The 24,526-nt window shown below is 47.0% G+C and overlaps 1 protein-coding gene across 1 annotated transcript in view; it reads left to right on the top strand.

Moving 5' to 3' along the window:
- LOC102939129 (excitatory amino acid transporter 1) overlaps nucleotides 1-24,526 on the top strand; it is a 136,999-nt gene that overhangs the window by 95,310 nt on the left and 17,163 nt on the right. Inside the window, exons 5-6 of the mRNA XM_007059627.3 lie at nucleotides 1,362-1,404; nucleotides 3,626-3,969. Of these exons, the coding sequence (XP_007059689.1) occupies nucleotides 1,362-1,404; nucleotides 3,626-3,969 (387 nt within the window). The remainder of the gene's footprint in view (nucleotides 1-1,361; nucleotides 1,405-3,625; nucleotides 3,970-24,526) is intronic.

Here is a 24,526-nt window from a genome sequence, read left to right as displayed (position 1 = left end):
CAAAATTAAAAAATATTGTTCCGCATTGAAACAAAAACTCACAATTCTAACATTTTCCATGGAGTAGGAGGAGTCCAGAATTTTCATTTAAAAGAAAAGGGAAATGACATTCTGTGTCAACTTCTTCTAAACACAATTAATGAGACTCCCTGAACTGCTTGGAGCTCTGTCTGCCTGCGGGGCAGAGAGGGGGCTACTGAGAAGCCAGGAGCTTGTAAGTGCTCACAGCCCTGGAGGAATGGCATTTTGGGATGTATAAGTAGGGGCATAGCGAGCAGATCGAGGGACGTGATCGTTCCCCTCTATTCGACATTGGTGAGGCCTCATCTGGAGTACTGTGTCCAGTTTTGGGCCCCACACTACAAGAAGGATGTGGATAAATTGGAGAGAGTCCAGCGAAGGGCAACAAAAATGATTAGGGGTCTAGAGCACATGACTTATGAGGAGAGGCTGAGGGAGCTGGGATTGTTTAGTCTGCAGAAGAGAAGAATGAGGGGGGATTTGACAGCTGCTTTCAACTACCTGAAAGGGGGTTCCAAAGAGGATGGCTCTAGACTGTTCTCAATGGTAGCAGATGACAGAACGAGGAGTAATGGTCTCAAGTTGCAATGGGGGAGGTTTAGATTGGATATTAGGAAAAACTTTTTCACTAAGAGGGTGGTGAAACACTGGAATGCGTTACCTAGGGAGGTGGTAGAATCTCCTTCCTTAGAGGTTTTTAAGGTCAGGCTTGACAAAGCCCTGGCTGGGATGATTTAACTGGGACTTGGTCCTGCTTCGAGCAGGGGGTTGGACTAGATGACCTTCTGGGGTCCCTTCCAACCCTGATATTCTATGATTCTGTGATTCTATGATTCTATGAATGGTGGATGAGACAGAGAAAGGCACCATTTGGGCTGAGATACAGTGAGATGTATCAGTCAGGGGAACTCCTCTTGCAGGAAGCAGTGGAAGCTGCACAGCTTGGGACACTTAAAATTGGACTGTGCCAGAGAATGGAGATGGAGATGACAGTCTGGTCTTTTCCTTCTCTCACTTTGATGATCTTAGGACCCTATCCATGGCTGCATAAAACTTAGCTCACACAGATCAGCCTCCCAGGGCCATATGCTTCCCCTTGGGAGCACAGCCACGTTTAAATGTTACAAGCCATGGGGCTAGAGCAATTCCTTGCTTGGCCGCATCTGGAAGGGCACTGAATAACCTGAAAGAAAACTCAGTGCTATTGGCATTGAACTCTTACTAACCTTGACAATCCCGACTAGAGACAGCGCTTAACCATGAGTATCAGGCAATGGGCCTGCTCACCTGGCTCTCAGCCAGATGGCAGCGTAACCTTCTTCTTGTTTTATCTGCTTCAGGAACATGTTCCCGCCGAACCTAGTAGAAGCCTGCTTCAAACAGGTATGGACACCGGTTCCCCATGCCTGCTTCTTCCTGCCCAGCACTCTGATTGTCCTTTATGCCTGTGCAGAAGAGGTTGCACTCTGAACTGCCCCTCTCTAGAGATGCAGGGATGGGTTTAGGCCACCTTTGAACCTCCCAGAGTGCACTGCTCCAATGACCGCTGCAGCCACCAGTATAAATTAGAGCAGCTCCCAGGCAGCCTTACCCGGTTGTCTATAGATTAGTAAACAGCCCAGAATTGCTGGAGCACGGACTGTTTTGGCTGCTACCCTTCCTGCTCTTGGCTTGCTCCTTTCAGGGGCCTGCCAAGGGGCAGTGTGGGGCCTTATATGCCAGCCCTATACTGCCTGTGAACAAGGGGAGCTCCCCCAGGGCTGTTCCCCTGCCCCTTTATAGCACCTGTGCACTCAGGAGCAATATAAAGGGCCCATAGCACAAGTATGAATATCTGGCCCAACGGTGTCAGTTGGGTGTAAAATGACACCAAATGGGATTCCCCACTCACAGTACTAGCCATTAACCATCTGCTGTGGAGCTGAAGAAGAGACTTCTTTCCCTGAGTGTAAGTAGCACAGCATCTGGGTCGCTTGGTAAGCTGGTCCCATTCAAACAATATGTGTTTTAATACAGCCAAATGCAAAGTCAGACATGCAGGCGACACCTACAGAATGGGGGGCCGGATCCTGTATCCAGTGACTCTGAAAAGAATCTAGAGGTCATAGTGGACAAGCCATGGAACACAAGCTCCCGGTGCAATGCTGTGGCAGGAAGAGCTAATGCGACCCTTAGATGGATAAACAGGGGTGCAGTGAATAGGAGTCGGGAGATGTTTCTACCTGTGTTTAGCAGTGGTGAGACTGGCCCTGGAATGCTGTGTCCAGGTCTGGGATCTAGCTTTTTTAAAGGTTGTTTTAAAAATTGAGAGGGTGCAGAAAAAATCCGCACAATTCATTTGAGGTCTGGAGAAAATGCTTGACAGTGAGAGACTTAAAGAGCTCGCAAAAAGAAAAGGAGTACTTGTGGCACCTTACTTGTGGCATGGCCAATTTATTTGAGCATAAGCTTTCATGAGCTACATCTCACTTCATCGGATGCATTCAGTGGAAAATACAGTAAGGAGATTTATATGCACACAGAACATGAAAAAATGGGTGTTATCATACACACTGTAAGGAGAGTGATCACTTATGCCATCATGTCCAGCAATGCCCCTCTGCCATGTACATTGGTCAGACTGGACCATCTCTATGTAAAAGAATAAATGGACACAAATCAGATGTCAAGAATTATAACATTCATAAACCAGTCGGAGAACACTTCAATCTCTCTGGTCACTCGATTACAGACCTAAAAGTCGCAATATTACAACAAAAAGACTTCAGAAACAGACTCCAACGAGAAACTGCTGAATTGGAATTAATTTGCAAACTGGATACAATTAACTTAGGCTTGAATAGAGAGTGGGAGTGGATGGGTCATTACACAAAGTAAAACTATTTCCCCCCTCCCCCCCCCGCCCCCGTTCTTCAGACGTTCTTGTCAACTGCTGGAAATGGCCCACCTTGATTATCACTACAGAAGGTTTTCTCTTCCCTCCCCCCCCCCGCTCTCCTGCTGGTATTAGCTCATCTTAAGTGATCACTCTCCTTACAGTGTATATGATAAACACCCATTTTTTCGTGTTCTGTGTGTATATAAATCTCCTCACTGTATTTTCCACTGAATGCATCCGATGAAGTGGGCTGTAGCTCACAAAAGCTTAGGGTCAAATACATTTGTTAGTCTCTAAGGTGCCACAAGTCCTCCTGTTCTTTTTGCGAATACAGACTAACACGGCTGCTACTCTGAAACCTTAGAGTTCGATCAGCTACCCAGGGAAAAGGTGGATTCTCATCTCTTGATGTCTTCAGTTCTAGACCGGATGCTTTCTGGAAATTCTGCATTGGCTAAACCCAAGTTATTGGGCTCAACGCAGGGGGAACTGGGTGAAATGTAAGGGCCTGTGCTTTACAGGAGGTCAGGCCTGATGATCTAATGGTCCTTTATAGCCTTACGCTCTATGATCTAGACGTCTGTGAATCCTTGCACTGAGCCAGGGAATTAGGCCCAAACAGTTGTCAGCCAAGCCCCTGGGAGTTCAGGCTCAGGCCCTGTGGAGAAGAGCAGGGTTATTGTGCAGAGGCTTGTGGGCACGGCTGACAGTGGTGTATCATTTCAGTACAAGACGCAGTACAGCACCAGGGTCTTCGCCAGAACCATCCTCCACAGCAGCAATGCCACAGCAGGGACCACGGCCAGCTCCCAGGCTTCCATGCCCGAGAACGTCACCGGCACCCTGGAGAACGTCACACGCACCCTTAGGAGCCTCCAGGAAGTGCTGAGCTTCGAGGAAACCATCCCCATCCCCGGCTCTGCCAACGGGGTGAATGCGCTGGGCCTGGTGGTGTTCTCCGTGTGCTTTGGCCTGGTGATTGGCAGCCTGAAGCAGAAGGGACGGGCCCTGCAGGAGTTCTTCAACTGCCTCAACGAAGCCATCATGAGGCTGGTGGCCATTATCATCTGGTGAGGAGCAGGGTGGGTGGGGCAAGGAGACCTGATGAGAAATGGGGGTAATTTTAAAGGTGAGATACACAGGGAAAATAAATGGGTGTGGCCCCCATTTTTCTCCTTAGTGCCTGGATGGGATTTTAACTCACAAGTGTGTGTTGGGTTTTGTTTGTTGTTTTTATCATAGATATATCAAGGAGGCCAGGACATGACTTCCTTGATGCTGCTTGAGGACTCCTTGGAGGACCAGAGAGCTGAAGTGGGGGGGTCACTAAGACGTTACCTAAAGGGGGAGGCTGTGAGTGTGGCACGCACAGAGCTTTCCTCCCAGCTGTTTTCCAGGAGTTTTAGTTAATGTTGAATGGTGTTGGGCCAAGTACCAAACCCTGTGGAACGCCAGTAGAAACATCCCCTTTTCGTGAATCCACACTGACAACTACTTTGTTTTTAATCAATTGAACATGTGTTCTGTTGAGATTGTACAGTGCTAATTTTTAATTAGAATATCATGTGGTACTAACTCAAATGTCTTACCAAAGCTTAAGTCTATTATATCTATGCAGTTATTTTTATCAATCAACCTGGTAATCACTTCAAAGAATGAAATCAGTTTTGTTTGCCAAGACGTATTTTCCATAAAGCTATGTTGACTGGCATTAATTGTATTCCTGTTCTTGGATTCTTTATTGATTGAATCCTGTATCAGTTTTTCCATTATTTTGCCTTCATGGCTAACTGACCTATAGTTACCCAGGTCATCACACCTGCCTTTTTTGAATATTGGCACAGCATTAGCACTCTTCCAGTGATGTGGAATTGTCCTGGTTTTCCAAAATTTATGAAAAATTAACATCAGCAGGCCAGAAATATCCTCAGCCAGCTCTTTAAGCACTCTCGGGTGCAAATTAACTGGGCCTGCTAATTTAAAAATATTTATCCCTGGAAGATATTAACATCCTCCTAATTTACTAATCCAGTTGAAAGGATTTCATCATCCCTATGTGATATGAGTACATCATCCTGCCTCTCTCCAAATACAGAATAGAAATACTTATTGAACCAGGGGCAGCGGAACAATGGGTGTGGGGGACTAGTGCCCCTCAAGGGAAATATTGGGGGGGGTCTCATGTATGTTTCTGCCCCTTCCAATGTTTCCCCCCCAAAATATCTCATGGAAATGACGGTGGGATTGGGAAGAGGGGCTGGAGCTTCCTCTGAGATCAGGTTGGCCACGAGGAGCAGATAGGAACACCAGTCCTGTCCCTGCCTTCCAGCCTCCATGGGTCCTGGTGGAGACACTTGGCCCAGAAAGGGGCAGGAACATATGTGCCAGCTGTCAGAGTAGGGTGAGGGATGGGAGGAGCACAGGGCACTGAGCACCAGCTGCCAAGGAATTGCTGTAGGAATGCCAGTAGGAACTGCTGGGACACCCTTTCCCAGCCTGTTGCCAGCTGCCCCTCTCCCATCCCTCCCCCCACCAATTCTCAGTAGCTCCCCTCTCTCCCCCTCCTATCCATCTGCTGCCTGCCCATTCACAGTGAGCTTCCGTACTAAACCCTTCTGCCTTTGTGCATCGTTATTAACGTTTACCATGTCCGTCTAGTAGTGGGCCTATACCATTGCTTGGAGTGCTTTTTTTCCTAATATACTTAAATTTCTTCTTAATATAAGACCAGCAATACTGGGTCTGATCAATGGTCCATCTAGCCCTGGATCCTGTCTTCTGACTGTGGCCAATGCCAGACGCTTCAAAGGAAAGGAACAGAACAGAGCAATGATTGAGTGATCCATCCCCTGTCGTCCAATCCCAGTTTCTGGCAGTCAGAGGCTTAGGGACACTCAGAGCATGAGGTTCTTGTGTTATGTGAAGGGGTAAATAAAGCTTCCTTATCCACTTTCACTACACCAGTCGTGATTTGTTAGACCTCTATCATATCCCCCCCTTATTGGTCTCATTTCCAAGCTGAACAGTTCCAGTCTTTTTAATCCCTCCTTGTATGGAAGTTGTTCCGTCTCAACCGGTTTTGCTGCCCCGTTCTCAACCTTTTCCAATTCCAATATCTCCTTTTTGAAATGGGGCAACCAGAACTGCACGTACTATTCAAGGTGATGGCCTACCAGGGATTTGTATAGTGGCATTGTGATATTTTCTGTCTTATTATCTATCCCTTTCCTAGTGGTTCCTGACATGTCTGTTAAATTTTTTGACTGCCACTGCATATTGAGTGGATGTTTTCAGAGAACTATCCACAGTGACTGCAAGATCTTTCTTGAGTGGTAACAGCTAATTTAGACCCCATCATTGTATATGTATAGTTGGGATTATGTTTTCCAATGTGCATTACTTTGCATTTATCAACATTGATTTTATCTGCCGTTTTGTTACCCAGTCACCCAGTTTTGTGAGATCCCTTTGTAGCTCTTCACAGTCACCTTTGGACAACTATCTTGAGTAATTTTGTATTATCTGCAAATTTTGCCACTTCCTATTTACCCCCCTTTCCAGATCAATTATGAATATGTTAAAAGAAAAGGAGTACTTGTGGCACCTTAGAGACTAACCAGTTTATTTGAGCATGAGCTTTCGTGAGCTACAGCTCACTTCATCGGATGCATAGCATATCGTGGAAACTGCAGAAGACATTATATACACACAGAGACCATGAAACAAAACTTCCTCCCACCCCACTCTCCTGCTGGTAACAGCTTATCTAAAGTGATCATCAAGTAGAGCCATTTCCAGCACAAATCCCAGCCCATCCCTCTTTGAAACCTCTCTTTATAATGCGCATGATAATCAAGGTGGGTCATTTCCAGCACTAATCCAGGTTTTCTCACCCCCCCCACACACAGACCCCCCTCCAAAAACCACACACACAAACTCACTCTCCTGCTGGCAATAACTTATCTTACAATGTGCACAGCAATAATCCAAGTTTAACCAGAACGTCTTGGGGGGGGTTTGTAGGAAAAAAACAAGGGGAGATAGGCTACCTTGCATAATGACTTAGCCACTCCCAGTCTCTATTCAAGCCCAAATTAATAGTATCCAATTTGCAAATGAATTCCAATTCAGCAGTTTCTCGCTGGAGTCTGGTTTTGAAGTTTTTTTGCTTTAAGATAGCGACCCTCATGTCTGTGATTGCGTGACCAGAGAGATTGAAGTGTTCTCCGACTGGTTTATGAATGTTATAATTCTTGACATCTGATTTGTGTCCATTTATTCTTTTACGTAGAGACTGTCCAGTTTGACCAATGTACATGGCAGAGGGGCATTGCTGGCACATGATGGCATATATCACATTGGTGGATGTGCAGGTGAACGAGCCTCTGATAGTGTGGCTGATGTTGTTAGGCCCTGTGATGGTGTCCCCTGAATAGATATGTGGGCACAGTTGGCAACGGGCTTTGTTGCAAGGATAGGTTCCTGAGTTAGTGGTTCTGTTGTGTGGTATGTGGTTGTTGGTGAGTATTCGCTTCAGGTTGGGGGGCTGTCTGTAGGCAAGGACTGGCCTTTCTCCCAAGATTTGTGAGAGTGTTGGGTCATCCTTTAGGATAGGTTGTAGATCCTTAATAATGCGTTGGAGGGGTTTTAGTTGGGGGCTGAAGGTGACGGCTAGTGGCGTTCTGTTATTTTCTTTGTTAGGCCTGTCCTGTAGTAGGTGACTTCTGGGAACTCTTCTGGCTCTATCAATCTGTTTCTTCACTTCCGCAGGTGGGTATTGTAGTTGTAAGAATGCTTGATAGAGATCTTGTAGGTGTTTGTCTCTGTCTGAGGGGTTGGAGCAAATGCGGTTGTATCGCAGAGCTTGGCTGTAGACGATGGATCGTGTGGTGTGGTCAGGGTGAAAGCTGGAGGCATGTAGGTAGGAATAGCGGTCAGTAGGTTTCCGGTATAGGGTGGTGTTGATGTGACCATCGTTTATTAGCACTGTAGTGTCCAGGAAGTGGATCTCTTGTGTGGACTGGACCAGGCTGAGGTTGATGGTGGGATGGAAATTGTTGAAATCATGGTGGAATTCCTCAAGGGCTTCTTTTCCATGGGTCCAGATGATGAAGATGTCATCAATATAGCGCAAGTAAAGTAGGGGCGTTAGGGGACGAGAGCTGAGGAAGCGTTGTTCTAAATCAGCCATAAAAATGTTGGCATACTGTGGGGCCATGCAGGTACCCATAGCAGTGCCGCTGATCTGAAGGTATACATTGTCCCCAAATGTAAAATAGTTATGGGTAAGGACAAAGTCACAAAGTTCAGCCACCAGGTTAGCCGTGACATTATCGGGGATAGTGTTCTTGATGGCTTGTAGTCCATCTTTGTGTGGAATGTTGGTGTAGAGGGCTTCTACATCCATAGTGGCCAGGATGGTGTTATCAGGAAGATCACCAATGGATTGTAGTTTCCTCAGGAAGTCAGTGGTGTCTCGAAGGTAGCTGGGAGTGCTGGTAGCGTAGGGCCTGAGGAGTGAGTCTACATAGCCGGACAATCCTGCTGTCAGGGTGCCAATGCCTGAGATGATGGGGCGCCCAGGATTTCCAGGTTTATGGATCTTGGGTAGTAGATAGAATATCCCAGGTCAGGGTTCCAGGGGTGTGTCTGTGCGGATTTGATCTTGTGCTTTTTCAGGAAGTTTCTTGAGCAAATGCTGTAGATGCTTTTGGTAACTCTCAGTGGGATCAGAGGGTAATGGCTTGTAGAAAGTGGTGTTGGAGAGCTGCCGAGCAGCCTCTTGTTCATATTCCGACCTATTCATGATGACAACAGCACCTCCTTTGTCAGCCTTTTTGATTATGATGTCAGAGTTGTTTCTGAGGCTGTGGATGGCATTGTGTTCTGCACGGCTGAGGTTATGGGGCAAGTGATGCTGCTTTTCCACAATTTCAGCCCGTGCACGTCGGCGGAAGCACTCTATGTAGAAGTCCAGTCTGCTGTTTCGACCTTCAGGAGGAGTCCACCTAGAATCCTTCTTTTTGTAATGTTGGTAGGCAGGCCTCTGTGGATCATTATGTTGTTCAGAGGTATTTTGGAAATATTCCTTGAGTCGGAGACGTCGAAAATAGGATTCTAGGTCACCACAGAACTGTATCATGTTCGAGGGGGTGGAGGGGCAGAAGGAGAGACCCCGAGACCTGATCAACATCCTCTACAGCAAACAGGGAAAGATTAAGAATGAGCTCTCAAAAATGGATACTCTCATAAAAAACCAACCTTCCACACAAACTTCCTCGTGGCTGGATTTTACTAAAACTAGACAAGCCATTTACAACGCACACTTTACTTCTCTACAAAAGAAAAAGGACACTAAACTTTCTAAACTACTACAGGCTACAAGGGGCCACAGCAATGGTTCCCTCAACCCACCCAGCAATATTGTTAACTATACTCTCAGCCCAGCAGAAGCAGCTGTCCTGTCTCGGGGTCTCTCCTTCTGCCCCTCCACCCCCTCGAACATGATACAGTTCTGTGGTGACCTAGAATCCTATTTTCGACGTCTCCGACTCAAGGAATATTTCCAAAATACTATCAGAGGCTCGTTCACCTGCACATCCACCAATGTGATATATGCCATCATGTGCCAGCAATGCCCCTCTGCCATGTACATTGGTCAAACTGGACAGTCTCTACGTAAAAGAATAAATGGACACAAATCAGATGTCAAGAATTATAACATTCATAAACCAGTCGGAGAACACTTCAATCTCTCTGGTCACGCAATCACAGACATGAGGGTCGCTATCTTAAAGCAAAAAAACTTCAAAACCAGACTCCAGCGAGAAACTGCTGAATTGGAATTCATTTGCAAATTGGATACTATTAATTTGGGCTTGAATAGAGACTGGGAGTGGCTAAGTCATTATGCAAGGTAGCCTATCTCCCCTTGTTTTTTTCCTACAAACCCCCCCCAAGACGTTCTGGTTAAACTTGGATTATTGCTGTGCACATTGTAAGATAAGTTATTGCCAGCAGGAGAGTGAGTTTGTGTGTGTGGTTTTTGGAGGGGGGTGTGGGGGGGGGGGTGAGAAAACCTGGATTAGTGCTGGAAATGACCCACCTTGATTATCATGCGCATTATAAAGAGAGGTTTCAAAGAGGGATGGGCTGGGATTTGTGCTGGAAATGGCTCTACTTGATGATCACTTTAGATAAGCTGTTACCAGCAGGAGAGTGGGGTGGGAGGAAGTTTTGTTTCATGGTCTCTGTGTGTATATAATGTCTTCTGCAGTTTCCACGATATGCTATGCATCCGATGAAGTGAGCTGTAGCTCACAAAAGCTCATGCTCAAATAAACTGGTTAGTCTCTAAGGTGCCACAAGTACTCCTTTTCTTTTTACGAATACAGACTAACACAGCTGTTACTCTGAAACCTATGAATATGTTGAACAACTCGGGTCCCAGTACAGATCCCTGGGGCACACTGCTATTTACCTCTTCATTCTGAAAACCATTTATTCCTACCCTTTGTTTCCTATATTTTAACCAGTTACTGATCCAGGAGAGAACCTTTCTTCTTACCCCATGACAGCTTACTCTGTTTAAGAGCCTTTAGGGAGAGACCTTGTCAAAGGCTTTCTGAAAGTCTGTGTGCACTCTGTCCACTGGATCACCCTTGTCCACATGCTCGTTGACTCCCGCAGAGAATTCTCATAGATTGATGAAGCATGATTTCCTTTTACAAAAACCATGTTGACTCTTGCTCAACAAATTGTCTTAATTTATGTGTCTGATAATTCTGTTCTTTACTGTAGTTTCAGCTAAGTTGCCTGGCACTGAAGTTAGCTTTACCAGCCTGTAATTGTCAGGAGCGCCCCTGGAGCCCTTTTTAAAAAGGCGTCACATTAGCTACCCTCCAGTCATCTGGTCCAGAGGCTGATTTAAGCGATAGGTCACAGACCACAGTTAGTAATTCTGCAATTTCACATTTGAGTTCCTTCAGAACTCTTGGGTGAATACCATCTGGTCCTGGTGACTTATTACTGGTTAATTTAACAATTTGATCCAAAACCTCCTCTACTGACATCTCAATCTGCAACAGTTCCTCAGATATGTCATCTAATAAGAATGGCTCAGGTGTGGGAATCTGCCTCCCATCTTCAGCAATGAAGACTGATACAAAGAATTCATTTAGCTTCTCCACAATGGCCTTGTCTTTCTTCAGCGCTTCTTTACACCTCAGTTGTCTAGTGGCCCCACTGATTTTCTTTAGCCCTGCCAGCCATGGATTTTTCCCTGAAGTCTTTACTTTCCTTATTCATTTTCTACCCTTTGTTGTATTTATCTATTCCCCTTTTTTCCATTCGTTATATTATGCTTTTCTATTTCTAATTGCTGCCTTCACGTCCCCATTGAACCATGGATGGGCTTTTTGCCAAAGTTGTCCTCTTTCATGTGGAATTGTGGCTTTGGGGCATCTAATGAATGCTTTTTAGAGAACTCGCCATTGTAATCCACATTTTTCTGTCTGCATTTTTTCTCGCAGTCAATTTTGCTCAGACTTTTTCCTCAGTGTTGGGGAATTAGGCTGGGCCTGTCCTCTGTTTGTAGTATATATATTACTGGCTGGGCCTGTCCTCTGTTTACCCGTATCGAATGTAACCAGGTCATGATCACTGGTCCTTAGACAACCACCAGCTCCCAACCCTGTGATTAATTCATCTGTATCCGGTATAGCATTCCTTCATGTTGGATGCAATACCTTTTGTGTTAGAAAATTATTTTCTGTATTTTTTAGAAACTCTAACAATGTTTCACGGCTGGCTGAATGCAACCTCCAGCATATGTCTCCCAGATTGAAGTCCCTCATAACAACACAATTTTTCTGAACACACAGTACAGACAGAAGTAACTCATGCTGTTCTCTGTTTGATTCAGTGGTCTGGGCTTTGCTAATAGCACTTTGATCCATATGCATACAACATCCCTGGGTCTGAGTCATCGATACCTCTAACACATTACCTCTTAGTAATGGTGTCTTTTGCCCACTCAAATCTTTCTAAACAGGTTATAAGCAGTGATTTTAACATTCCAGTCATGTGAATTGTCGCACCAGGTTTCAATAATATCGAATTTCTTCTCTATCAATGAAACTTTCCAATTAAATCATAGAATCATAGAATATCAGGGTTGGAAGGGACCCCAGAAGGTCATCTAGTCCAACCCCCTGCTCAAAGCAGGACCAAGTCCCAGTTAAATCATCCCAGCCAGGGCTTTGTCAAGCCTGACCTTAAAAACCTCTAAGGAAGGAGATTCTACCACCTCCCTAGGTAACGCATTCCAGTGTTTCACCACCCTCTTAGTGAAAAAGTTTTTCCTAATATCCAATCTAAACCTCCCCCATTGCAACTTGAGACCATTACTCCTCGTTCTGTCATCTGCTACCATTGAGAACAGTCTAGAGCCATCCTCTTTGGAACCCCCTTTCAGGTAGTTGAAAGCAGCTATCAAATCCCCCCTCATTCTTCTCTTCTGCAGACTAAACAATCCCAGCTCCCTCAGCCTCTCCTCATAAGTCATGTGCTCTAGACCCCTAATCATTTTTGTTGCCCTTCGCTGGACTCTTTCCAATTTATCCACATCCTTCTTGTAGTGTGGGGCCCAAAACTGGACACAGTACTCCAGATGAGGCCTCACCAGTGTCGAATAGAGGGGAACGATCACGTCCCTCGATCTGCTCGCTATGCCCCTACTTATACATCCCAAAATGCCACTGGCCTTCTTGGCAACAAGGGCACACTGCTGACTCATATCCAGCTTCTCGTCTACTTCTCGTCTACCTGTCACCCCTAGGTCCTTTTCCGCAGAACTGCTGCCTAGCCATTCGGTCCCTAGTCTGTAGCGGTGCATTGGATTCTTCCATCCTAAGTGCAGGACCCTGCACTTATCCTTATTGAACCTCATCAGATTTCTTTTGGCCCAATCCTCCAATTTGTCTAGGTCCTTCTGTATCCTATCCCTCCCCTCCAGCGTATCTACCACTCCTCCCAGTTTAGTATCATCCGCAAATTTGCTGAGAGTGCAATCCACACCATCCTCCAGATCATTTATGAAGATATTGAACAAAACGGGCCCCAGGACCGACCCCTGGGGCACTCCACTTGACACCGGCTGCCAACTAGACATGGAGCCATTGATCACTACCCGTTGAGCCCGACAATCTAGCCAGCTTTCTACCCACCTTATAGTGCATTCATCCAGCCCATACTTCCTTAACTTGCTGACAAGAATGCTGTGGGAGACCGTGTCAAAAGCTTTGCTAAAGTCAAGAAACAATACATCCACTGCTTTCCCTTCATCCACAGAACCAGTAATCTCATCATAAAAGGCGATTAGATTAGTCAGGCATGACCTTCCCTTGGTGAATCCATGCTGACTGTTCCTGATCACTTTCCTCTCCTCTAAGTGCTTCAGGATTGATTCTTTGAGGACCTGCTCCATGATTTTTCCAGGGACTGAGGTGAGGCTGACTGGCCTGTAGTTCCCAGGATCCTCCTTCTTCCCTTTTTTAAAGATGGGCACTACATTAGCCTTTTTCCAGTCATCCGGGACTTCCCCCGTTCGCCACGAGTTTTCAAAGATAATGGCCAAGGGCTCTGCAATCACAGCCGCCAATTCCTTCAGCACTCTCGGATGCAATTCGTCCGGCCCCATGGACTTGTGCACGTCCAGCTTTTCTAAATAGTCCCTAACCACCTCTATCTCTACAGAGGGCTGGCCATCTCTTCCCCATTTTGTGATGCCCAGCACAGCAGTCTGGGAGCTGACCTTGTTAGTGAAAACAGAGGCAAAAAAAGCATTGAGTACATTAGCTTTTTCCACATCCTCTGTCACTAGGTTGCCTCCCTCATTCAGTAAGGGGCCCACACTTTCCTTGGCTTTCTTCTTGTTGCCAACATACCTGAAGAAACCCTTCTTCTTACTCTTGACATCTCTTGCTAGCTGCAGCTCCAGGTGCGATTTGGCCCTCCTGATATCTTTCCTACATGCCCGAGCAATATTTTTATACTCTTCCCTGGTCATATGTCCAACCTTCCACTTCTTGTAAGCTTCTTTTTTATGTTTAAGATCCGCTAGGATTTCACCATTAAGCCAAACTGGTCGCCTGCCATATTTACTATTCTTTCGACTCATCGGGATGGTTTGTCCCTGTAACCTCAACAGGGATTCCTTGAAATACAGCCAGCTCTCCTGGACTCCCTTCCCCTTCATGTTAGTCCCCCAGGGGATCCTGGCCATCTGTTCCCTGAGGGAGTCAAAGTCTGCTTTCCTGAAGTCCAGGGTCCGTATCCTGCTGCTTACCTTTCTTCCCTGCGTCAGGATCCTGAACTCAACCAACTCATGGTCACTGCCTCCCAGATTCCCATCCACTTTTGCTTCCCCCACTAATTCTACCTGGTTTGTGAGCAGCAGGTCAAGAAAAGCGCCCCCCCTAGTTGGCTCCCCTAGCACTTGCGCCAGGAAATTGTCCCCTACGCTTTCCAAAAACTTCCTGGATTGTCTATGCACCGCTGTATTGCTCTCCCAGCAGATATCAGGAAAATTAAAGTCACCCATGAGAATCAGGGCATGCGATCTAGTAGCTTCCGTGAGTTGCCGGAAGAAAGCCTCATCCACTTCATCCCCCTGGTCCCCCTCCCACCACTACATCACTCTTGTCGCACACACTTCTAAACTTAATCCAGAGACACTCAGGTTTTTCCACAGTTTCGTACCGGAGCTCTGAGCAGTCATACTGCTCCCTTACATACAGTGCTACTCCCCCACCTTTTCAGCCCTGCCTGTCCTTCCTGAACAGTTTATAACCATCCATGACTGTACTCCAGTCATGTGAGTTATCCCACCAAGTCTCTGTTATTCCAATCACGTCATAGTTCCTTGACATCACCAGGACCTCCAGTTCTCCCTGCTTGTTTCCAAGGCTTTGTGCATTTGTATATAAGCACTTGAGATAACCTGTTGATCGCCCCTCATTCCCAGTATGAGGCAGGAGCCCTCCCCTCACAGACATTCCTGCCTGTGCTTCCTCCCGGTATCCCGCTTTCCCACTTACCTCAGGGCTTTGGTCTCCTTCCCCCGGTGAACCTAGTTTAAAGCCCTCCTCACTAGGTTAGCCAGCCTGCTGGCAAAGATGCTCTTCCCTCTCTTCGTAAGATGGAGCCCGTCTCTCCCCAGCACTCCTCCTTCATGGAACACCATCCCGTGGTCAAAGAATCCAAAGCCTTCTCTCCGACACCACCTGCGTAGCCATTCGTTGACTTCCACGATTCGACGGTCCCTACCCAGGCCTTTTCCTTCCACGGGGAGGATGGACGAGAACACCACTTGCGCCTCCAACTCCTTTATCCTTCTTCCCAGAGCCACGTAGTCCGCAGTGATCCGCTCAAGGTCATTCTTGGCAGTATCATTGGTGCCCACGTGGAGAAGCAGGAAGGGGTAGCGATCCGAGGGCTTGATGAGTCTCGGCAGTCTCTCCGTCACATGGCGAATCTTAGCCCCTGGCAAGCAGCAGACTTCTCGGTTTTCCCGGTCAGGGCGGCAGATAGATGACTCAGTCCCCCGGAGGAGAGAGTCCCCGACCACCACCACCCGCCTTCTCCTCTTGGGAGTGGTGGTCGTGGAACCCCCAACCTCAGGACATCGCATCTCATGCCTTCCAACCAGCGGAGTCTCCTTCTGCTTTCTCCCCCCAGACATATCATCTGGTCCACTCTCCGCAATGGTACCTGTGGAGAGAACATGAAAGCGGTTAGTTACCTGTGTCTGTGTTACTGGAACCCGGACATTCCGCTTACCTCTTCTGGAGGTCACATGTTGCCAAGCTTCTTCACTGGCCTCTTGGCTCCTCTGTGCAACCTGCTCTATATCTTTAGAGCTTTGTGCCCCTAGAAGCCTATCCTGAGTTTTGTCCAGAAAATCCTCAGTCTCTCATATACAACGCAGGGTCGTTACCTGTTGCTCCAGACCTTCAATCTTCTCTTCCAATATGGAAGAGAATTCCAATTCCTCTTGCTTTGTACCCAGACTCTTAGCCTTGCATTAAAACAACTGAAAAATTTCTTCTCTTCTCATTCTTTGCCACATCAGTTCAATTTGTTCCCAGCATACTGCATTTGAGTTTGTACCACATTTGCCTTCTTAGTATCCTCCCCTTGTGTTGCTAGCTTAATGTCCTCCTGGCTCCTCCAGCTAGTCTCCAAGAGCATCTCTTTGGATGACTGGGCCACTTCACACCTCTCAGCCATCTGTGCTCTCTTCACACCTCTCAGCCATCCTGAACACTAGGACTAGATTTGGGGCAGGGACTCTGCATCTCAAATCTTCTGCCTCCAGCTGGTTCATGCACTGCTCTCAGCCCCACCACCTTCCTTCCTCAGAAGCCCTCCAAGCTTACCAGGGCATGGAGTGGCAAGAAGGAGAGTGGAGCTGGTGTGTAGTGTCTGGAGCAGTGGGTGGGCTAAGAGCTGCAGGGGATGTCAGACTGCAATGGCATAGTGCAGAGAATGTTGGAGATGGAGCGGCATCGGAGCAGTGGGGAGGAGTCTGAACAATTGCAGGTTTTGGAGCGGTGGGGGTATTAGAACAGTGCATTGAAGAGTGGGGAGAAAAGGAGGGGGTCAGAGCTGTGCAGAGGGGGATGCTGGAGAGGTTTTGTTAGTCTCCCAAAACTCTCACATCCATTGCCCCCCAAGTTTGTCCACCTCTTCAAAAAAAGTCCCCACTGACTCCATGCTAGTCCCTGAACTGCTGCTGCATCCTCACCCCTGCACCCACAACTCCTCAATGTGGGTCCTGTCCTGATGCCTGCCTCTCTGTGGGAGGGAGGGTGAAGCAGGGTGTGCTGGAGAGGCGGAGACAGGAAGCGATGCAGGGGCAGCAAAGGGACTAATATGGAGCAATGTGTTCTGTGGCCAGGGTAATCGTTGCCTTGGAGCCAGAGACAGTGGAGAGGGTGGGAGTACATGGGGGTGCAGAGAAAATATTGTTTTTAAAAGCAAAGAAATTAAACGCTCAAAAGCCATAATGCAGTGTTACGATTGGCCAGCTGTGCCCCATGTCCTTCCAGAGTGTGGAGAGAGACTAAACAGAAACCTCTGAAAACTAGGAAATACAAAATTAAGATACATGCTGTGACAGGTTGGATCACAGAAACCCCCTTGGGGCTGGCCACTGATGTGCCAAGACTACTTCTGCCCCGCCTTTCCTGCCAGCTTGGGACTCCAGAACCCTGCCTGGTTGTGCCAGACACGCTTGCCGGGTACAAACACAGGCCCAGGTCTGAACCACGTCCACAAACTGAAAGCAGCTTAAGAAGTGTTCCTGTCTTTAACACTCAGATGCCCAACTCCCAGTGGGGTCCAAACCCCAAATAAACCTGTTTTACCCTGTATAAAGCTTATACAGGATAAACTCCTAAATTGTTCGCCCTCTATAACACTGATAGAGAGATATGCTCAGCTGTTTGCACCCCCCCCCCCCAGGTATTAATACATATTCTGGGTTAATTAGTAAGTAAAAAGTGATTTTATTAAATACAAAAAGTAGGATTTAAGTGGTTTCAAGTGATGACAGACAAAACAAAGTAAATTACCAAACAAAATAAAATAAAACACGCAAGTCTATGCCTAATACAGTAAGAAAACTGAATACAGATATAACCTCACCCTCAGAGGAATTCCAGTAATCTTCCTTTTACAGACTAGTCTCCTTCTAGTCTGGGTCCAGCAATCACTTACACCCCCTGTAGTCCCGGTTTCTTTCAGGTATCCTTTGAGGTGGAGAGGCTATCTCTTGAGCCAACTGAAGACAAAATGGAGGGGTCTCCCAGGGGTTTAAATAGACTTTCTCTTGTGGGTGGACACCCCTCCCCCCCCCGTGTAGAATCCAGCTACAAAATGGAGTTTTGGAGTCACATGGGCAAGTCACATGTCCGTGCAGACTGAGTTCCTTAGCAGCCAAGCCACATTCCTGGGAAAGCTCAGATGTGGATTGGCATCTCCACGTTCATTGTTGGCTTAAGTGTTTCTTGATTGGGCACTTACTAAGAATAGTATTTTCTCAGGAAGTTGACCAACTGCTTCACTGAGGCTATTTAAAATTAAACAAGTACATAGCCAATATTTATAACTTTGAACACAAAAATGATACATGCATACAGATATGATGAATGTATTCAGTAGATCATAACCTTTGCAGAGAGATGTTACATGGCATATGTAGCATAAAACATATTCCAGCCCTGTCATATTTACATTCATGAGCATATTTCCATAAAGCATTATGGGGTGCATCATCACACATGCCACAACCCTCGTTAAGTTGTTCCAATGGTTAATTACCCTCACTATTAAAGATGTGTGCCTTATTGCTAGACTGAATTTATCTGGCTTCAGCTTCCAGCCATTGGGACATGTTAGACCTTTCTCTGCTAGAGTGCAGAGTGCTCTGGTATCAAATTTCTGTTCCCGTGTAAGTACTTTAAAAATATGTATTGTTTGCCTGTGCCCAGCTTCCCAAGCAATCCAGATCGCCCTGTGTCAATGTCCTGCCTTTTTATCCAGATACTCCTGTATTGAGACTAATAACTTGTGACTGACTACAGCACCCTCCAGAAGGGTGATCAGTCTGGATTTGTGGAGATCAAGAGGTGAAGAATCCACCACTTCCCTTGGTAGTTTGTTAACCTTTAACCCATTCCCAGTGGCTGTTACCAGCTCCAGAATTGGCACAGTTAAGGTTGCATTGCAGGGCTGGCATGTACCTTAACTTTGTATTTTCTGATTTTCAGATTTCAGAGTAACAGCCGTGTTAGTCTGTATTCGCAAAAAGAAAAGGAGTACTTGTGGCACCTTAGAGACTAACCAATTTATTTGAGCATAAGCTTTCGTGAGCTACAGCTCACTTCATCGGATGCATACTGTGGAAACTGCAGAAGACATTATATTGTTTCATGGTCTCTGTGTATATAATGTCTTCTGCAGTTTTCACAGTATGCATCCGATGAAGTGAGCTGTAGCTCACGAAAGCTTATGCTCAAATAAATTGGTTAGTCTCTAAGGTGCCACAAGTACTCCTTTTCTTTTTGCTGATTTTCAGAGGTTTTGGTTTAGCCGCTGTCCACATTCTGGAAGGGCAGGAGGCACCACTGGGCAAATTTAACTCTGCAGTAATGAAGTTTTGGGGCATTTAATATATATTTGCCCCTTGAGCTAAAAGTGTTGCTGGTAGCAGTAGTAGGCTGTTATCCTCTGTATGGATCAGCCAATAGAGGGGTGTGTGACACACGTTTTATCAGTGGACAATACATTGCTTGCAACACAGCAGTAGAATGTTGGGTGTCAGGACTCCGGGGTTCTGTTTCTGAGCCTGGGACAGGAGTGGTTAGAGCAGTTGCTGCAGCCCAGAGAGCCAAGTGCATAGGTTCAGCAGACTCTAGTTGAAAGGAGGAGTGACTGAATCTTGGATCTGGGTATTAGAGATCTGGCATCTGTTCCTAATTGCCAGGAGACCTGTTAGCTGTAAAATGGGGGGATGATACCGGTCTTCCTAAGGTAGGGGTCTGAAGCCTTGCCCAGCAAAAAGGGCTGTGAACTCAAAAAGTGTTGCATCCAACATGGGGGAAGTCTATATTAGACCTGGTCTTGACAGCTAAAGAGGAACTGAGCACAGAACTAAAAATGAATGGTAGCTTAGGCACAAGTGAACATGACTTATCACATTTATAATGTGCAAACAGAATGGCGTCCAGTGATATCAATACTTGGTGCTTTCAAAGGGCCAGTTTCACAAAGCTGAAAACAATTATGAGCCAAGTCAGCTGGGAGGAAGAATTGAATCAGAACAAAGTGAATGACTGTGAATTAAGGCCACTTTATGAGGCTGTGTCTACACTACAGACCTTACAGGGGCACAGCCCTATCGCTGCAGCGGCACCGCTGTAAGGTCTCCTGTGTGGCTGCTCTCCCACCAGCATAATTAAACCACCCCAATGAGTGGCAGTAGCTCTGTCGGCAGCAGAGTGTCTCCTGCCAACAAAGCGCTGCCCACACCGGCGCTTTTGTCTGTGAAACTTATGTCTGTCAGGGGGTGTTTTTTCATACCCCGGACTCAAAGTTTTACCGACAAAAGTGCTAGTGTAAACATAGCCCTAGTTGCCCCAAAAGCCACAATCCCCCAGTCGAGGAAGAGGCCATATTGGTTAACAAAGGACATTTTGATTAAAAATCTAGGTGGTTGTAAAATTAACACAGTGCACACTAAATGGATTAAAAACTGACTAACTGATAGGTGTCAAAATATCATTGTAAATGGGGAATCATTGAGTGGGTATGTTTCTAGTGGGGTCCCGCAGGGATCAGTTCTTGGCCCTATGCTACTTAGCATTTTTATCAATAATCTGAAAGAAGACATAAAATCATCAATAATAAAGTTTGTGGATGACACAAAAATTGTGGGAGTGGTAAATATGGTAGAGGTCAGATCTGGATTGCTTGGGAAGCAAAATATACTTTTAATACAGCAAAATATATCTGTGTACATCTGGAAACAAAGAATGGAGGCCCTACTTCCAGGATGGGGAACACTATCCTGGGAAGCAGCGACTCTGAAAAAGATTTGGGGGTCATGGTAGAGGTGGGCAATCAGCTGAACATGAGCTCCCAGTGCAACGCTGCACTTCAAAGGTCTAATGCAATCCTTCGGTGCATAAGCAAGGGAAATCTCGAGTAGGAGTAGAGAGGTTATTTTACTTCTGTATTGGCCCTGGTGTGACTGTTGCTGGAATTCTGTGTCCCGTTCTGGTGCTCACAATTCAAGAAGGATGTTGGTAAATTTGAGAGGGTTCAGAGAAAAGCCATGAGAATGACTAAAGGATTAGAAAACATGCCTTGTAGTGATAGACTCGAGGAGTCTCAGTCAATTATAACAAAGAGAAGGTTAAGGGGCAAGTTAATTACACTCTAAATACCTACATGGGGAACAAATATTTGATAATGGGCTTTTCAGCCAAGCACAGATCTAACACTATCCAATGGCTGAACATTGAAGATAGCCCAATTCAGTTTGAAAATAAGGCACACATTTTTAATGGTAAGAGTAGTTAACCATTGGAACAATTTACTATGGGGCATGGTGGATTCTCCATCATAAACAATATTTAAATCAAGATTGGATTTCTTCTAAGGGGTCTACTCTAGGAGTTCTCCTGGGGTAGGTCTCTGGCCTGTGCTATCCAGGAATTCAGACTAGGTGATCACAATGGTCTCTTCTGGGCCTTGGAAGCTATGAATAGGTGACAGTATTGACTGGAGATTCTGAGCCTTGAACTTCTGACACTCCTGGCTCCTAGCTCAGGGCACCCTCGGCTGGTGGGTATTTTGTGGGGAAGGGACCCTCAGACTGTTGAAAAATGGAGATTGAAGGAGGCAGATCTGTCTTACAAAATTCAGGACCCCAAACTCATGGACCACTAAAAATGTTGATCTAAAGCCAACTCTGGAATCAGGACTCCTGGTTTTTATCTTCCTCTCTGCCACTGGGTCACTCTGTGATGCTGGGCAAATCACATAACCTCTGTGTGACTCAGTTTGACCATCTGTTCAGTGCTGTGACGGCTTTGCATGGAAGGATTAAGAGCACAGTGTTTCCTTTCACAGGTGGGATGTGGCGTTTTCCCTTTCCCATGGACTGATGGAATGTGCTGGACTGGCAGGCCGGGTCTCTCTGCTGAGACTATTTTCTGTGATGGTGTCTGTTGGGAAATGGCCGCTTGTCCACTGCATTGGGACCATCATAGTGATTCAGAAGGGAAGGCTCCTTGCAGCACCTGCAACACTGAGCCAGCTCCTTAAACAGCAATGCACCAAGTCAAGCTAGTGAGTGCAGCTTGTGAGGAGCCTGTTCTCCCTGTCCCTGGCTCATGCGGGGCTAGAACCAACAACTCCCTCCTCTGATCACTGACATCAAAGTTATTTGGCTTCTAAATGCTTTGCTCTCATGCATGCCCAGCTGAAGAAAAAGGCACATTCAATGACTGCAACCTGAGTTGCAGGAGATTTCTACTATGCAAGGGCCAGGGTGAGTTGGGGAGAGCTATGGTCAAGGGAGCTGCCAAGGGGCCCAGGGGCAGACAAGCCCCTAAAAGTCGGGCACATTATTCAAATCAGGTCAAATCTCCCAAGGACAGGCTTCCTCTGGGGAGCCCTAGCTGCTGCCTCCTGCTGGGAATGTGCTTTCACGCTGAGGCCAGGAGGGGCAGAGGAAAGCAAGATGCCTGAACTTTTCCAAACTTCCCACATGGCTGAGTGTGAGCCCTGAGCCTCTTGAATGTGAACACTTGAATGGGAGTCCCTAGGGGTGAGCCCTGAGCCACGAGTGTAAGCCTCAAAGCCACAGTCTGAGCTCTGAGTGGGAGCCGGGAGTCCTGAGTGGGACCCTGAGTACCTGAAGGGTGTGTCCATGGAGGCATGGTTCTCTTTTATCTTTCCCTAATTTCACCTTCCTGTGATCTCCTCCATCTCAGCACTAGGGCGCCTCCCGCTGAAAGGCAGCCCTGCACTCACTGGATGGATCAGAGCCGGGAGCTCTGCACCCGCGGGATGGGATGAGAACTGAGAGCCTTGTGCTCATGGGATGGGATCTGGGAGCCCTGTGCTCGTGGGATGGGAACCCTGCACTCGCAGGATGGATCAGAGCTGGGAGCTCTGTGCCCGAGGGATGGGATGGGAGGCAGGAGCCCTGCGCTTGCGGGATGGGATCAGAGCCTAGAGCCCTGTGCTCGCGGGATGGGATCAGAGCCGGGGGCCCTGTGCTCGCGGGATGGGATCAGAGGCGGGGGCCCTGCGTTCTCAGAATGGTATATCGGAGCTGGGAGCCCTGCGCTGCCAGGATAGGATGGGGGCTGGGAGCCCTGCGTTCACGGGATGGGATCGGAGCTGGGAGCCCTGCGCTCGTGGGATGGGATCGGAGCTGGGAGCCCTAGTTAGGAAGTTCTGTGGGGTGAGACAGGAATGGAGGAGCAGAGAGGGCAGGTCCCAACGCAGGAGAGGATGTAAGGGCTGATGCAAACATACTTCAGACAAAATGTTTCCTGACCAGCCTCTCCTTTTACTTCTCTGCTTGGACCCAAGTTCAGCATTGCTAGCAACATTTGCTCCCCTGAGTCATAGAATCATAGAAACATAGAATATCAGGGTTGGAAGGGACCTCAGAAGGTCATCTAGTCCAACCCCCTGCTCGAAGCAGGACCAAGTCCCAGTTAAATCATCCCAGCCAGGCCTTTGTCAAGCCTGACCTTAAAAACCTCTAAGGAAGGAGATTCTACCACCTCCCTAGGTAACGCATTCCAGTGTTTCACCACCCTCTTAGTGAAAAAGTTTTTCCTAATATCCAATCTAAACCTCCCCCACTGCAACTTGAGACCATTACTCCTCGTTCTGTCATCTGCTACCATTGAGAACAGTCTAGAGCCATCCTCTTTGGAACCCCCTTTCAGGTAGTTGAAAGCAGCTATCAAATCCCCCCTCATTCTTCTCTTCTGTAGACTAAACAATCCCAGCTCCCTCAGCCTCTCCTCATAAGTCATGTGTTCTAGACCCCTAATCATTTTTGTTGCCCTTCGCTGGACTCTCTCCAATTTATCCACATCCTTCTTGTAGTGTGGGGCCCAAAACTGGACACAGTACTCCAGATGAGGCCTCACCAATGTCGAATAGAGGGGAACGATCACTTCCCTCGATCTGCTCGCTATGCCCCTATTTATACATCCCAAAATGCCATTGGCCTTCTTGGCAACAAGGGCACACTGCTGACTCATATCCAGCTTGTCATCCACTGTCACCCCTAGGTCCTTTTCCGCAGAACTGCTGCCGAGCCATTCGGTCCCTAGTCTGTAGCGGTGCATTGGATTCTTCCGTCCTAAGTGCAGGACCCTGCACTTATCCTTATTGAACCTCATCAGATTTCTTTTGGCCCAATCCTCCAATTTGTCTAGGTCCTTCTGTATCCTATCCCTCCCCTCCAGCGTATCTACCACTCCTCCCAGTTTAGTATCATCTGCAAATTTGCTGAGAGTGCAATCCATACCATCCTCCAGATCATTTATGAAGATATTGAACAAAACCGGCCCCAGGACTGACCCCTGGGGCACTCCACTTGACACCGGCTGCCAACTAGACATGGAGCCATTGATCACTACCCGTTGAGCCCGACAATCTAGCCAACTTTCTACCCACCTTATAGTGCATTCATCCAGCCCATACTTCCTTAACTTGCTGACAAGAATACTGTGGGAGACCGTGTCAAAAGCTTTGCTAAAGTCAAGAAACAATACATCCACTGCTTTCCCTTCATCCACAGAACCAGTAATCTCATCATAAAAGGCGATTAGATTAGTCAGGCATGACCTTCCCTTGGTGAATCCATATTGATATCGAATCCATTTGATTCCCTTGGTGAATCAAATATTGGTGAGTCCCACCGATATTTCAAGAAGCGTTTACATGAAAATATCTGCATAGCCAGTGTTTACATGATGCTGCTGCCTGCACCTCGCCCTGAGTTAATACTACCCTCCAGGTGGAGGG

Source organism: Chelonia mydas, chromosome 25 (assembly GCF_015237465.2).
Source record: "Chelonia mydas isolate rCheMyd1 chromosome 25, rCheMyd1.pri.v2, whole genome shotgun sequence".
NCBI lineage: Eukaryota > Metazoa > Chordata > Testudines > Cheloniidae > Chelonia > Chelonia mydas.
Note: the sequence above shows the minus strand (reverse complement) of the source record. Positions and strands in the feature narration are given on the sequence as shown.